The 17532-nt window shown below is 37.2% G+C and overlaps 1 protein-coding gene across 1 annotated transcript in view; it reads right to left on the bottom strand.

The window, feature by feature from the left end:
- Positions 1-788: 788 nt before the first annotated feature.
- The window catches only part of SLC30A7 (solute carrier family 30 (zinc transporter), member 7), a 23297-nt gene continuing 6553 nt past the window's right edge, over positions 789-17532 (bottom strand). The window contains exons 6-9 of the mRNA XM_010292658.1: positions 15495-15630; positions 4685-4775; positions 3425-3574; positions 789-1548 (exon numbers count right to left, since the gene is read on the bottom strand). Of these exons, the coding sequence (XP_010290960.1) occupies positions 1501-1548; positions 3425-3574; positions 4685-4775; positions 15495-15630 (425 nt within the window). The 3' untranslated portion in view covers positions 789-1500. The remainder of the gene's footprint in view (positions 1549-3424; positions 3575-4684; positions 4776-15494; positions 15631-17532) is intronic.

Raw genomic sequence — 17532 nt, forward strand, 5'->3', positions numbered from 1 at the left:
GTCAGCTTCTGAGGGCCTTGATTTCAGTATTACCACCTATCAGGTACCAGAAGAATGCTTAAAATCCGTATCAGTCAGTAGTGGCTACGACTTATCAGAAAAATGCCTGTCTTGTTTTTTACTCCACATTGTTCTGTTTGTAAAATGTCCTCTTGGACATTAAAATCTTCCATTACTAAGTCAACTGCTACAGGACAGTGGAATTATTATATATAATACCAAGTATAGCAGATTGTCTTTGAAAAGAAGGCTCAGATCCGAAAGTGTAAAATTATTAATGCTAGAAAAATATGACAGACTAATGTTTCTGGAAAAAATGACTTACTGCACTGAGAATTCTTTTTTTCCCCATGAAAACACACAAGGCTACAGTAAGATAGCCAAAAATACCAGACTTGTCAACCTGGAAATAGCATAATCTTAAAGAGCACGAACCATGGTCCTTGTTTCCATTTCAGGTACAACCACCAGGAACAACTCTTTTTAGTATTTGGAAAGGCAAAAGTTATCTCACCAATCACTTTAATAAAAGTTATTACAACCTATTAAAATCAAGGAGATTTAAGCTTTCACAAACAATTTAGGGATTTTAGTTTTTCCCGACACATTATTTGGAAGATAAAAAACTTCAACCATTGCTTCTATCACCGGCATCTTCCCTCAGCTGCCTGTTGTTTCAGTGATTATGAACATGAGTAGCATCATGTAATGTGTCCTTACTCTCAACAGTATGAAGAGACCAAGAATTGAAGTTAAATCTAATATTTTGACTGAAATAACTTCCACAAGATATGTGCAACAAAATATCCAGCTTGTTTTGGAAGCAAGTCTCTTCACAACAGCTTTGCCTTTTACATCTAGCATTTTTCTGTCTGTTTGGTAAGATGCAAGTATAAGGGAAGTCTAACATCTACAGTTATGCAAGTACACAAACCCCCCACATACAGCACTAGTAAATAATCAGACTGCATACAAGATATTTGTAAAAGTAATAAAACCCTTTGATGCTCCATATTTATGCTGGCAAATACCTCTCCTGATATAAAAGGCACTTTGAAAACCCAATATGGTTTGGTTCATTAAGTTTGCAAAGTGCAAACAATTGTACAAACATACAATTATATTGAAGCATGTCAGCCATTGTGACATTATCTACAAAACAAGTTTCCAATTGTTGGTAACACTGGTTTTATGGGAATGAGCAGTGGTTTCAGCAGCTTTACTGAAGACATGACAGGGTTTCCAGTACCACAATCTTAGTAAGTAAAAAACCCTCAAAAACGTACAAGTTTTAGGGGCCACAAAAAGACAAGACCCAAAGTCCATAACATTCATTCAATATTTACTCCTTAGAAGTGAACTCCATCCATAGCCCATGGGCAGAAATCTATTCAGTCAATTCCAGAACAGTGGTGGAGGCAAGCTCCGTCTTGAGCAGTACGTTGGTACACCGTTACAGTACAGAAAACTTTGGTCCAACAGCACAATTTCAGAAATTCACTACATCGCTGCGACATCAATCTGTATGTAAAGCTGTCTTACTCCTGCCTACGGAAAAGAAAAGAAGAGTTAAATTGTAAAACCAAAGCAATTTAACTGTCCTGAACACCAGTCCACATCACCAAGTTAGCTAAAAAAAAAAATTCAGTATCTGAGTTTTCTGTAATTCATCTTCCACATTTAGCACATCATTCACTGAGATACTGGCCGTTTGGAAACCTACAAACTATGAATACCTAGTGCTTCACACAGCCAAGTGCACATACGTAGTTATATATTAACATTAGCTTTGCTACATTTTCTGATTCAGCCTAAATAACTGTCACAACATGAAGCTGCATAAAAGCAATTCCAACTTTCTTTTGTACAAATTAAACTTCCTGGAAAGCAAGCTGCTTGAAGAGCTGTCAGTTTAAAATGGAGCTAAGCACAAGAGCGTAACATGGGATTTGTTGTTCGAACCAGTTCTACACTAAGATTTTTGCAAGAAACAACAATGGCTACAGTGAATTTACATGACATTATGACACACCAAACTAAAAAGGTACATGAATTGTACAAACGCATTTCTCTCCTCAGAAATCCTATTAAACTATGCTCAGATGGACTTGCTTAGTTTTATCATCATTCAGTATAAAACAGCATTAAAAAAAAAAATTTAGTTACTCATTTTAACCTCAGTTGCAGACCTGCAATGATGTTGTGATGGTCACTGGTTATGCAACGTGATCTTGAAGCATTAGGCTGAACACTGCTAAAGATCAGATTGTCTTCAACTATCATCACCTTGTTTTTAGCTCAGTTGAGTGGCAAAACCAACTGTCAATTATATTAAGATTAATGAGGACCAATATTACTGAGAAGAAAAAAAACAAATCTCTACTTGCTCCAACAGTTCCTCCACTTAATACCATAGGTCAGGTAAGAAAAACTGTAGACCTTGTTCTCCCAATCCCGTTCCTAGACACGGCCCGATACCTGCGCAGCTACAAAACAGCAGAAGATCTAACGACGCTTGGAAAATGCAATCCTTTGGTGACTCGAGATGTAAAATTAGTTTTAATGCAATGGAATGTTCTGCATAGTCCTTCCCCAAAAAAAGTTCTCTTATTGGAGAAAACTTTTCTTCTATTTTATGTTAATAGACTCTAGGTTCTACTTGTAAACCATTCAGATCCAGTAGCTATACTGGAATAGGCAGCCAAACTGAATTTCATGTTTCATGGTTAAAAGTATAAGGAAGCAACAGAAAAATCTTTCTGAAATTTGTAAGATCTGAGTCTTAGGCAAGAACTATCAACTTCTAATAAAGTTTCAGTTGTTCACAAGAATTCCAGTGTTTCATATCAGCTACAAGCGCTATCAATTACATCACTATCTATACAAAAAATACAACCTGTATGGAAATAAACGGTAACACACTGGTCATATACAACATCATAATTGACAGCTACATTTTAACTAGTGATCATCATAGCACAGATGTTACTAAAAGGCAACAAGATATGCAGACCATGGATTCTTAGAGGGATAGAAGTGAATGACAAATACAGCATCAGCACAGTGAAAAAAACCTGAGCAGGTCCAGTCTGTGGTCGGAAGCCCTATCCCAAGGGAAGCCTCAGCTACTTTCTTGGTTCCTCATAGGTCAATATAGGGTTACAACTTAATCTGATACACCTCAGACAACTACAGCTGTTATTTCCATTAAGTGGCATCAAAAACTAATGCAGAGAGGTACAGTAATTCCATCTACACTACTGAGTATCTTGAAATTTTCTATACAGCTGGACCGAAGCAGCTTTTCAAAACACAATGATACCAAAACCAGAAACATTTAGTTGTTCTTGTTAAGAACTATAATGTCACATCATGTGACAGCCAATTTACACTTTGAGATGTGTTTTCCATTGATGAGACATACCTGAGTAAAAATATTGTGAGTCTGGCTTAGAATCCACCTTCCATCAGCATCAGGAGCTACTAATAATTTCAAAGTCCCTATGTAAACATCAGTACAGAGGGTCCAGAAATGCGGATCATGTAAACTGTAAACTCCTTGCAACTGCTGCACCTAAAAATACAGGCAAATTTTAAAAAATAAATTTCAAAAAGTGTTTGTCTGTACTATGTTTTGTTTGGCTTGGTTTTTTGTTGTTTTTTGTTTACAAAAAATGTTATAAAAGACAATGCATTCTTTTACTTCTAGTTCACTGTGCAATTAGTGATACTTCACTTAAATTTCTTATTACTATCTCAGTAATCGTAAGGAAGGTGAATACATACAAATTGTATGTATGTGTCATGATTTTGTATCTTGCTGCAATTACATTCTACATATATTTTACTGAAACCATTTCTGAAAACAGTGGTGTCCAAGAGAAAAATCACAGTTATTAAATTTGAGAGGGCATTCAAGTAAAGCAGAGATTTTTTTCAAATGCAGGAATTTCCCCATAAAACAATTTTTTCTAGATTCTAAGTATTAACATAAATATATCAATACATTAATATTTACGTAGATATTTCTGAGGGCTTACATTTGTCCTGTCAAAACCCTTCTTTTTCCTCTGTCCAATTTTAGTAAACCCTCCTGTAACTTCCCGAGGAAAGATGGCACTCCTACAAGCACTTTGTATTAACTTCACAAAGGCACTTCAGTGTTCAGGTCATGACACAGTAATACATGTCCTTGCTCACTGCAGGGGGGTGGGACTAGATGACCTTTAAGGGTCTCTTCCAACCCAAACTATTCTATGATCCTGTAAGTTAAACAGGAGTACCAGGAGAGGTCAAATCCAGAGTAATCTACATATTCTTATAAATACACTTCCAGTGTTACTCCACGTCGCTTTACCAAGCTAGATTTTGAGGGAGACAAAAACTGAACAGAACAGAAAAACGTTACGCACTTTGTATCAGCAAAAGTACTTTGAGAGGAAAAGCTGCAGGATCTATGTTTCTAAACCAACATAGCACATTTTAAAACGCATACTGAGTTGAAGCTACATACAATTTAGGACTTCAGAAATATAAGAATCAAACTGGTACCTCCAGATTTGTATAATCTAAGGAACCTTTCACAGGCATTACTGGAAAAACATCACAAAATATCCTCATACACAGAGCTGAGGCTCATTCAGTCAGCAGCTTGATCTGAAGCAAAAACAGCCTAAGAGCTCACCCTCTGGTAGCACTGAGGCAGGGTGTTTTCCAGGGAAGGAGGAGTTCGCTGCATCAAAATTCCAATGGATTCTTTTAAAAGTGGAACAATACTGGAAAGAAAAAAGGAAGGTAGTTACTATTACATTTTCAAAAGATGCAGAACAAAGAGCAACATAACATCCCTTAATGGTCTTGAAGAATTTTTCTTTAGTTGTTTCATCAGAAGCTGAGAAAGTTGTCATGAAAACCTGGTACAGAAAATAAAAGGATTGACAAAATTGCTATGTTGTCTTACTAAAGGCAAGATTATTGCTCCCCAAGATTTTCCACAGAGACAACTGGTGGACAATCACAAAGGATTAACAGTTTAATCATGGAATTTGAGACGAAATCTCTTAGTGTCTTAAAAGTTATATGACAAAGAAGCTGATCAGTATAGCTCAAAACCTACTTCAATGGCAATCACTCACAACCAACCATAAAAATATGCAACTGAAATGGTTTTTGCTTTTGTGTTTGGCTTAAGGCATATTTTTCTTATGAACTAAGATAATAATGAGGCAGTCATAAAACCAAATTAGTATGGACCAGTCCAGCTATAACAAGGTTATTTTGTCAGAAACAGACAACTTAGCATATTCTTGAAGTAAACTAAATGTAGGGTCTCGTCCAGGCTCAAGGATTAAACATTTGGAACCAATTAGAGGTTCCCTCCTGGCCAAATGATCTTGTTTAATCAGCAAACTAAGACGATACTTAATATCCTTTATTATTATTATTACTTCCTTTTTTTTTTTTTTTGTTAAATAAAACCAGGAGACCTGTAAGCCTATACCCTGAAGCTACCACTAAAAATTTATACTAAGTATTCAGTATGGTGATTTTTTGTTTAGGAGTAGTACTGTGGCTCGTGTCTGGCTCTGTAGAGCATCCTAAGACTCTAGACGAAAAGTGATGATGTATTTCAGAAATTGCAAGCTGAATTTCAGTGTTCAGCACTGGCATCACAGCTAGAGTACATGGAGTGACAGGATAAAATGCATCCAGAAAATATTTGTAAGAGATTAGTTGGGCCGTCTGTTAAGAGGAAACCACAGAAGCTCCCTTTAAAATCTCATGAAGTGACATAGAACGCACTGCACAGACCAGCTGTATATTTGCCAACGGTGAACAGCATGACCTAACCAATTCTTTCCATTTTTAAAAAGAAACGGTTCCATTTGTACATGGAAGCAGTGCTGGCTGATCGACTGCTCAGCTCACTCCTTGCCTAATCCTTAGCCAGGGGATTAGGGACGGAGCTAAGAGGGTGCATGACTCTTGTCTAACGAACCCCTGGAAAAACAGCCACCCTAAAATTAAGTATTCTTGCAGGCACACTGGTTATTCCAGACAAATTCACTGCCTGCTGCACTCCATCACGTGGCCTCACACAGTTGCTCTGCTACTGAGGAATCAGTTCAGAAACAGGAAGCAGCAATTAGGAGCAGGCAGGAGTTGCCTAAACTGGACCTGTCACCAAGACAATTAAACATTTAGCAATGCAATAACTGTCAATCTGTCTAAAGGAAGCTTAATTGGAATGTCACATTCTACAGACAGTGGATTACAGACGTTTAGGGAAAAAGGTTCTCTTGTCAATGGACCCATCTCACTAAATAATGTACATGTCACAAGTATGACATCAAAGGGAACTGGAGCTGCCAAAATACTCCATTGCTGAATTGATTTCAGTTTAACTCACTATTTAAAATTCAGGTTTGCTTCTTAATAAAAACCTTGAAAGACCAATACACAAGTTCAGGGTGCAAACTGAATACAAGATTTTTGAACACTGACTCCATTCCCATAAATTTAACATGACCCTTCCAACATAGCATCCAAAGTCTTCAGAAAACACACATGTACAGGCTGCATATTTTTTTCCCCAGGGAAAGGACTAAAGGAAGGGGGAATGTAGGAGCTTGCCTTTTTATTGGAACATGTCACTAAGAGTGAAAAAAATCCATGAAATATATCTAACCAAAAAAATGTTGGATTTGCACAACTTATGTACATTATTTGATAAAACTGATGCCCATTATCTGATGGAGTGGAAATTAATTGGCAAGCAGGAGATTTGGAAAGACAGCCTACAGAGATGCAAGACTAGCAGGTTGGGCATGCTAACCCATTCCAAAAAGGGATTTGGTCAGTGAAACTGGAACAAGATGAATACACACTGAAAAGAGGAAGTTAAAACCCTGTTAGAGAGCTCTTCAGCTGAAGATGCATTTAAAACAAAGATCTGCTTCATTCTGAAAACCTTGTTGCCTAAAAAACTGATCTTCCAAGGTTAAGTCTAGGCAATCAGCAGGGTCTGTACAAGCGCCAAAGACTCTCTCTCCTTGCCAGGCAATGGGGTGCAGTTTTAAGCAGCATGTATCAGAACCAGTAGCTCAAAATATACAAAAAAGAGAGTGGGGAAAGACACTCCACTCCTAGTACAGGTGGTACAGCTTAGGAGGTAGTCTCCCTGCTGGCAAGATTTCACCTATTCATGTTTTTGTAATGGCTCCACACGAAAGCTTTAAGAGAGAAAGCTCCTGTGCAAGTTTTTTGGCAATAATGCCGCACAAGTTATGCTTTTATCCAGACTTCACAAAAAATCTAAAGCCATGGTGTTGAACTGAAACAGCAACATCTTATCTTAGTTGTCCAGAGAATAGGGGTAAATCAGGATGTGGCTTGATACTGTAGGTGAAAGTTGGAAGCATATCCCAGGTCACACCTCCCTCCTCTAAATTCAGCTACAAATTTATCTTCTGCAAAGCTGTAAAGGCCAAAAGACAGCTGCAGTGATGTGATATGCCCTCACAAATGCTGTTAGAGCACAGAGGCCCACGCACGTGTCTCTGCATCCAAACGGACACTATCTTACAACGTAGTCTTTAATTGTAAGCCGAACTAACATGACACACTATGGAATCCAGTTTTCTGATGTCTCAGGTTTTCCATTGTTTCATGCATACTACTGAAGTACAAAACCTTTAATTAAAAACCAAGAGCATACTGTGTGGAGTTTTTCCTCAAACACTTAACTAAAAAGCAGTATTACTTAATCACCAGGCGGCACTAGAAATAATAGTTCCATCTCATGTGACTGAAGGAAACACTAGGAAAGATGATGATACCAAGCAGGCTGAAAATGTGGTTTGAGAATTTGACTAAGCTTTCCTTTTTCTGGATTAGTCATTAGTGCAAAATACATGTGGTTGTCTCTGCAGCAACTATTGCACTGGTACTTCCTCCCCCTCTTTTTTTTTTATTTACAAAAAGATTATTGAGGAAAATAAGTAATGCTGAATTCTCACCATGTGGGGAGTTTTTTCATGCGTAAGCAGTCTGTAAGCTTTGCTGCTAAATCAGACACAATTTTCCAATGGTGTCTGATTACCAAGACTTGAATGTAAAATATCACACTTTTACAAGACAACGGAATTTGAAAGAGGCGCTAACCCACAGCAAGACTTAGGACATAAACATATCCTCTGCAAAATTTGTACCAGCAAAAGCAGCTAGATGTGTGTAAAATGAGTTGGCAGCACATCACACCTTCACATACAGTGTTACAGGGAAGGGAAAGGTGTTCAAAAAGATAAAAGCCATTGATTGACATGAATCTGATAAACCCAGCCTGCCACTACTACACGTGGCTTGATTAGAAATTAAGAGTGAAAGCATCAAACTCTTAATCAACTTGCATCACATTCAGACAATACTCATACCCATTCCAGTCCCATCCCATTTACGCCAGTGTTTTTGTAGTCATAGCTAGCAAGACTCTGGCATTGTCATGATCTTGGACAGCAAGGCTGAAAACACTGTGGGGTGAAGAACCCTTTTACACAGTCATTCTAGACAGAGCACAGCAGGAAATTCATTTAGTGCTCTCAGCACTATAGAAAATAGAGGATACTTGTGATAGATTTTGTGGAAAGTAAACAAACAGTGCCGAGACTCAAGACCAGCTATTCAGTTCTTCAAATACCATGGCTGAAAATCTACAGACAGATTAAAAAAAAAATTTTCCAGCCACCATCCACACCTGCAGTGCCAAGATAGTTAGCCTATTTCAGAACTTTAATAAAATTTTTCTATTAGGCAACGGCAATTTTAATCAGACTGCAGGCTTTGCTCAAGACCAGGATCACAGGTTTAACATTTACTTTTCCAATTTTAAAATTGTCTGTTCTCTTAATAATGTGGTACTTTGATTCTCAAGCAAGGCTGGCAGGTACCATTACCCTGTAAATAAAGGTAGTGCATGCCATTTAGCAATGATGGCTCAAAACACCACCAATGACAAGCATGGTAGTTTGGGGGAGATTTGCTATAGAACATTCCTTCTGAGTCTTAGTGAATGCAGCACTTCATTTTAAAAAGTTCTTTTTTTTATACTGTTATGACCCAAACGTTGCAGGCATGTCCTCCCCCAAAGCTCGCTCTTGTTGCTCAGGCTCAAACAGCTCAAGCAGCTCTAGACTTTATGTAAAAATGATGTAACCCATGGAAACAACTTCACTAAATGACTGAAGTAAATTGCCTCATTTCTTTAACCACTTAATATGTGGTCTGCATGCTCTATCCAGTCTAGTATCATATTTAGTCTATGGTGCCATTCTAGAAACATGTGGCTCTAATAGTGGTTTTGGACAAACTTCTTGCTTTAGACTGGAGCTGTGGCTTTTGCTTGATGACTAATTTCACATAGCTGATCAAAAAACTAAAATTGCTTCAACATTTCAGAATAAGGCCTAGAATACTAAGGCTAAAAAGATAAATGAACATTTAGTTTTAAATATTAAAAGCAGTTTAGGACTTGCGAAATTGTTTATTGATTCAAGTACATTAAATTATGAGGAAAAACAGCTTGGAAAAAACTTGATGAGTGTCAACCTGAACAGGAAAAGCCAAGCTTTGTTTTAAAAAAAAAAAAAACTTCAGACAAAATGCTACTAAACCAGACTTGTCTATTTTAAGCATGTCCTATTTATGCTTTATATTAAATGGACACTTGCATGAGATAGTACAGAAAGTAATTAAAGAAAGATTCATCAGATATTAGGGGTAGCATCCAGGAACACTCAAGAGCTATAACCCTCCCCCCCAGCTTCACCCTTCAGAATTGGCCATAGATTTATGATGCCGAGATCTTAAAAGATTACAGGATATATCCCTCCCATTGAGAAACCACAAATTACCAAGCCTTGTGCTTGTCAAGGCTCAACAGATAAATAAATACATGGAGAAAACAACTTTCTACAGCAAGTAAAAGCATAATTTGTAAAGTGGAAAGTAACTAACTTCATGCCTTTTCCTCTCTAGAGCACAACAATAATACATGGGGTATTCTTCTTCCTCCAAAAAGATAAATTTTAAAGCATGAGCTTAGGTATTAAAAGACAGGCTTTTACTGGGATGTAGACAGTCACAGTCTACTAAAGGGAAGTGGCTGATCTTGCCTCTCTATACTCTAGTAAGGGCTACCCAATCTCTGCTTCCACTAAGCTTAGAAGTGCATTTACTTGTCAGTGAAAACAACCTCAGAAGAATCCCACACTGGCTTTTCACTGTGCAGCCAGAATGTTCTGCACTAACTCATGAGGAGTTAGGCAAAGAATGTCACCTTAGAGCAGCCTTAGTGAAGTATCACAGGAGCAACACAGGGCACCTGTGCCAGTAGTTGACAATTTGCATTAATTAAAGATGACATCTAGGGGAGGGCTCAACCATTTGAATTAAAAGCACTGCTCGACTTCTCTGAAGAGGCACTGCTCAACCCTTCCTGCACCTGCACAAGACAAACTAGGCTACAAATTAGAGACTGTACAGCTTTATATTGCAATGGTAAGTTCTTTAGTCATCCTATACAGATACTTTTGTGATTTCCTTTAGCGAGTGTTGCCATCATTTCAGAAAACTGAACAGAGCAGAAAACCTACTAGCAGGAGTAGGCAAAACTTGAGCAAATCAGAGAGAGCTGCCCGACACTGAAGCAAGCAAACAGTAATCATAAAATAAATGAATGCTTATTTCATCTAGACACAAGCAATCTTGGATTGAGAGCAACAATTCCACTCTGCACTCGCATGTAACTGCTTTGATATTCTACTGGCTTATTAGACATAGTTCAATGGAAGGGAATAAGGATTTATGTTCTGCCTTTATGCCCTCTTTGGATACATAAGTATCCCAGAAAGAATACAGATTTAAAAAAAAAAAAAAAAAAAGGAGCCCTGGATCAAATCTACCCCCTACCCATGCCAGGCACACTCTGTAATAGTCAAACTCAAACCATTATACTTGGAGCAATAACTTGGAGGATATATGATTGAAGCCAAATCTCTACCAGGTTAAGTGGTATATACACATTTTATTTAGAAAAAAAAAAAGGGCAAAAAATAAACTTCATTAAACCCTCAAACAACTAAAAATGTACCAAGTATTAAACACTAAATTCACCAATTACACATAATTTCTTAATTTTAGTTTGTCTTTCATTTTTCATGTAACATTTTTTTGAAAATTTCCTTGCTAAAAAGCAAGCTATTAAAGTGCTGTTTGAAGAGTGTCATGAACCACCTCTAAAGGCATCTTATCACCATCACCTCGTTCAGCTTTTTATCTCAAACATTAACTGTACATGAAGAATCAAAAACATTACTTTTACAGTGTAAGTAAATTAAAACAAAGTCTATACAGCTTATGCCTTTTCCTGATACATTTGGACTACACAAAATATTTTATACATATTGCTAAAATATATGCATTTTGTATTTAAAATCTAGTTACCTGTTTGAACATAGTATCATCGGACTTTCAACAAAACCACAGCCTACTGCAATGGCATAAACAAACTGCAACAGCTACTTAAACACCGTAACGTATGCTAAAAATGTAAGTGCACTACAATATACACATTTTGATTAAATATTTGCTTGGACATGCAAAGCGTAACATACTAATGCAGATTTACTGATATATATTTTTAAATTAAACTATGTGCAATCATCAGTTTCAGGAAAATTATTAAACTGAATTGCAAAGTATTTATTTTTGTAAAATGTGAGACAAAATTCAGTGAGATAATTATTTTCAATTTCAAGAAAATTTCAATACATACTCAGTTAATGCAACTGCTAGAATTGAGAACCTGAAAGATCTTGGTAATAGCTTTGTTAGTCCACTGTACTCATTTGCTTATTTCAAGAAAGTAAGTGCAAAATACTACGTGATTTCATAAACACTATCCCACATCCAGTAATGGATACCAAATTCAACATCTGCTGTTCTTCCATTTTAATCTGATTACTTTTCTAGATTACTTCGTACTATGTGCAACACAGTATCTTTACAGGCTATAAAAGCTGCAAGTTGGTTATAGAATGGCGCCACATTAATGCATTACTTAGATTTTTCCGATGACAACGTCTCATCAGGCCAAAAACCATTCCAATGCAATTTGTTACAAAGATAGAATGGATTCTTACTAGTCTCAAAGTCACATATCTAACTACTGTCACACCATTATCTTCGCTCCTCCTGCACCTATTACCACAATTCCTCTTTTAAATACATATACCTGAAGCTCAGAATCAGAAAATAAACCTGATTTTGTTGAAAATAATTAAAACGTGTTACTTAATACATATTTCTAATAATACCCCTCATACTGCAAGAATGTAAACTTTCCCAAATCCCAATAGTGATAGAGTCCCAGATTGTTCAGCTGATGAGGAAAACTTTAAAGTTAGGAATCCAAGGACTTCTTTCAAGGTACCTTACTATACCGTTTAACAAGAATTCTGCTTATTCTATAGAAGACTCCTGTCTCGAATTTGCATCTACAATTCTGTCCTAATGCATCTTATGCAAGCTCATTCCAGCTGGAAAGCAGTTTACTATCTACTTGGACTAAACACACATCCAAAGTGATACTGTAATCTAGACTGGTTTGAAGATCCTTCCTGTAAAGGAGAAAGCCACCAACCAACATGAGTAAAAATTCATTTATGACTTTGTATTTTATTGGGAATTTCTAACTTTATGAAAAAAATTTGCTCAATGTATACTTTATTTTCATATACAACCAGCAGGTTGTAAATAAAATATCCTCGTTATCTACAGATTAACAGAAAAGATTCAAGTCTGGACCACTCTCCCACCATGAGTTTAGATTTACACTCATGTAGCCATCTGCACTATTAACAACTGTTTCCTGAGATACCTTCCTCATGATAGAAAAGCACCTGTACAATAGGCAAGTCTTAATCCCGTACGGTAATTTGGCATTTGAGAACAAGTGACAGAAGTCCAACAGAACAAGACCTCAAAGACATACACACACATCAAAAGACATTCTCCTAGAAAAGAAGTCTCCCTCCCAAAGAACAAGTTGACAGCCAAGAGTAAAAGCATTTCCATACAGATTTTGACATTTCAGCTGCTTTATTTTAAAGCTTCAGAGTACTAAAAGACACAGAAGAAGATCCATGCTCAAGGCTTTGCTTTCACCAAGAGCTGTTGGTTAACATTAACAGCAGTACGGAGAGTATTGCCTGCTCTAGCTCATCAGTCAGTAACTAATACATTTAATGTAGAACCAGAGGTCTAAGCAGATAATTAAAATGGAAATGGACAATTTAATATACTTAAAATGTGGAGTCATGCAAAAGAGCTTTGGAAGATCAGCAATAAAATACACTATTATTTAGATTTAAACCAATCAGCTGAAGTACTCTTGTAAGAAGAGAGAGCACCTCCAGGCTTTCGCACAACTCTATCTGAAAGACGCAAAGCTTTACAGTCCCTGCTAGGGGAAATTCCCCAGACAACATTAAAATTTTTGGACAACTTTGTATCAGACTGGCTTTTGCATCTCTGACTCAAAACTATGCTTGTTTTATTACAGCTACAAAGAACAGATCCTGATTTTTAAACATGCATGGGCCCACTTGTTGGGGCACACATGTACTCTTAACCCACTCCACCTTATCAAGTTTGGTTTAACTAGTAAAAAGGGACATGAGAGGGCTACTCCGCACAAGTAAAATTGACGAATATTCCTCTGAAAGAGCACACAGTTATTTATTCTAGAGCCAAATCCCCCCAAAAAGTTATTTATCAAGGTTGCAAATAGTCCCACAGCAGTGGCCAGGAATCCCTGTACTAGATACTGAACAACCTACTCCTCCCCACCTCAAAACCACACGCACGCCGTCAGCAAGCAGACAATTCAAAAACACTAAACACAGCTCTTGCCACTATCAGTAAAGTTTTTTTGCAAACAAAAAAATTTTAAATTTCACAAAATTTCTCCAGGTTAGATTTAAGTGACTTGAAAAGATTAAGGACAAAACTTGCTTCTGCTGCCTATGATGCAGCTGACTGCACTCAGCATAATGATTCTAGAGATCATTTATAGTGTCATGGACCAACAAAATAATGTTACAGGCTGAGGTCTGATATCAGGTCAAAAGACACATCGAACAGTAAACTTCTCCAGCATTTTCAGCATTGAACATGGACCTCAGACATTGCTCCTAACTGCGCTAGAAGACCTATATACAGCTTTATTATGAAAGCTCTGTTATGGAAGGTAGTCTTCTCTCAACTTCTCTACGGATGGAAGAAAAAAAAAAATCCTCATTCATGTGGTATTTACCGATCAGCATGTCCACATGTGCTTTGCTGTGCACAAAGCTAGACCCTTAAAATACAAAGTGTATGGAAACCTGTGTGTTTTACTCAGCTGTTACCTCAGCAATAGTTTCTTTCCCCTTGGTAACCTGCACATTTTTTTCCCAGTTTTTGCAATTTCAGTAATAGAATTAGTTTGTAATAAATTGTCCTTTACGAAATTACAGGAGACTAAGTCAAAATATTAAGTTTATATTAAAGTCATAATTTAATAGTGATCTGCGGGCATCTAGCGCCTGAAGCATGTTGCCCTATTCTGATAAATAGGGAGATTCACATCAATAATTCTGTGAATGCTGCCATGCATATGGTGTAAACATGCTATATATGGTATAAGCATAAGTAGCTGCAGTTAATCAGATGGTATTCACCACTGCTGGAGAGACAAAGGTGTTCAGTTATTAGGTTGTAACTAGAATTGTGGCACTCTGCCCTATGCCACCATTGAAATTGCTGCCAGAAAAGCCTCAAAAACAGCATCACTGAATGAAATGTTTGCTTGTCCAATCGAATCCAAATAGCTTCACATGTATAGTGATCTTGGTAAGCAACAACCAGGAAAGCCCAGAACTACTTGAAGCATTTCCATCAGATCTTAAAAGGAACAAGGATGTCTCAGAATACAAATACAAAGGAAAAGACAGTTCTCACCATGTGGGGGAATAAAAAAAACAAACAAGCCTCGATTTGACAAGGACAAGGGCGCATCCTGTGCCAGCAGGCTCAACTCTGCTGCCCTGAAGCCATTCTGCTCCATTTACTGGAGTACATTGGTTTATATAAGCATGTACTAAATACAGAGAGGAAGCCTTCTAGAGTTTGAAACTGAAAGACGTTTTTGTAGTATTATGCAAACAGAGGTAAAATATGCAATTTAAGAGCAAAAGCTGTAGAAAAGGAAAAGAAAGATAGCTCACGTAAGAGCACACCAGAACAGCTGTACAGAACAGAGGTGCCACATCACTCTTGGAAGAAAAGCAAACGTCCTAAGTCATAAACATAATAGACAAACCTTTTCTTCTGAGCTGTAATTTGTGCTGTAACTACCATCAAAAACACTACCAAATATCAGTGATAGAAACACTTACCTTACGCCTATAAGTAGTGCTATCAGCATTGAACAAATAGGATCTGCTATCATTAGACCATAGTTCTGCATCAATATAGCAGATATGATTACACCAATACTTCCAAGCGTGTCTGCAACAATGTGTAGAAATACACCTGTAGGAGATTAATTGATATCATTACAACTTGGTATTCTTAAAGCTAATGGACTATTTCAAAGACAGTTTATGGAGAAGAGTTACAAGAACTAGATAACATTTATGATTGTTAAATTTGTGGTCAATTTTTGGTCAAACATAGAAAGCAATCACAGGTTTTTAACATATTTGTAGAATTTGCAGAATATTTGAAGAATTTACATTATTTTCTGCACTTAGCAGTAAGGGGTATTTCATGGCATGGCTATCAACTTAAGCAGTGATTAAGAGATGTAGCTAAATTTTTTTCATTCAATACCCACCCATATTACAGTAAAGAAAATCATGATGCCTAAAGACAATGATAAGTACCGCATAAGAAGGAAAGACTTAACAGAAACAGCTTTGTAAAGCTTTGAAATGTGCTAATGTTTCATTGACGATATCTTGTAGAAGTTATTTGGCAAAGACATCCAAGGCAAATGATTTTGAGAATTAAACAGTACTGCAGACATTAACAGCTTCACTCTTTATTTTGAACAATAACACACTACCTTAAAAGACAAAGAAACAAGGACTTTGCAGCTAGCTAAAACTTAGCCTTTGGAGCTCTCTGCTGGCAATGACAGGAACAGTCATTCAGAAACAGCTTTTTGAATACAGGTCTCCAGATTCAGACAATCCTTCCTCACAAAAACAACTCACAACTATAAATCAGCTCTTCAGTGATTTTTCCAAGTCTACATTTGCACTGGGTCCAGCTGGGATGGATTTCATTTTCTCCACAGCAGTCTGCATGATGCTGTGCTTTAGATTAATGACTAAAACTGTGTTGATAACACACCAATGTTTTAACTATTGCCAAAGCACTTGCACAGCATCAAGGCCTTCCATTTCTCCCTCTGCCCCCATAGCAAGTAGGCTGGGGTGGGAAAGATGCTGGGAGGGCACACAGTCAGGACAGCTGACCCAAACTGACCAGAGGGGTCATACCAATATGGTATACATATATAACGGTCACACCATTCCATACCATATAACATCACACTCGGCAATGAAACCGGGGTGTTGTCTTTCCAGAAGAGCTTGTTGCTCAGAGACTTCCTGGCCATTGATCTGCTGGTGGGAGGTGGTGGTGAGCGATTGTCTTTGCGCCGCTTGGGGTTTTTGGGTTGTGTTTTTGTTTTCCTCCCTTCACTTACTAAACTGTCTTTATCTCAATCCAAGACTAGTTCTCACTTTTACTCTTGTACTTCTCTTCCCTGTCCCACTGCAGGAATGAGCACGCAGCTGCTTGGGTGCTTAGTTGCTGGCCAGAGCCAGCCCATGACAGTATTGAAAAATGAAAATAAATTTATATAAAATTGAGTCTTTTTAATATGCTTCAATTAAAATGTGCCTTTCATGAAAAGACTGACTTCTAAATCTCTTCTACTGAAGTTCTGAGTATACATATACGTAATTCGGTATACTATAAATTCTGGAAGAGGTTGAAAATGTTCCTTTTCAAGGACTACTAACAAGCTAGAAAATCATCCAATAAGAGAAAACTGTATGTACATCTGGGTATGCCAAATAATTATTACCTCTCACATTACATAATGTTCTCCCTAACTTTTGAACACTTAAATAAAAATTTACATAATTTAGACTGACATCTAAATTATCAGCAATTTATTTACACTAATGGTCAGGAGATCATGGACTCCAATACTCCTTCAAGCAATTTAGAGTGAATTACCATCTTGTCTAAACCAACTGTATTACCTTGATGAAATGCAAGTTTTAAGCTTTTTAAGCTCAGGTACCCCTTAACAATTATATCAATCTGCATTTTTCAAATACATTCTGTCTTAATAATACTGTTTTTCACTTTCCAGAGCATACAGTGCAATTAGGCTCCTTAGGTTTCTACCTTTAA

This window comes from Phaethon lepturus, unplaced genomic scaffold, assembly GCF_000687285.1.
Source record: "Phaethon lepturus isolate BGI_N335 unplaced genomic scaffold, ASM68728v1 scaffold15338, whole genome shotgun sequence".
NCBI classification, from domain to species: Eukaryota; Metazoa; Chordata; class Aves; order Phaethontiformes; family Phaethontidae; genus Phaethon; species Phaethon lepturus.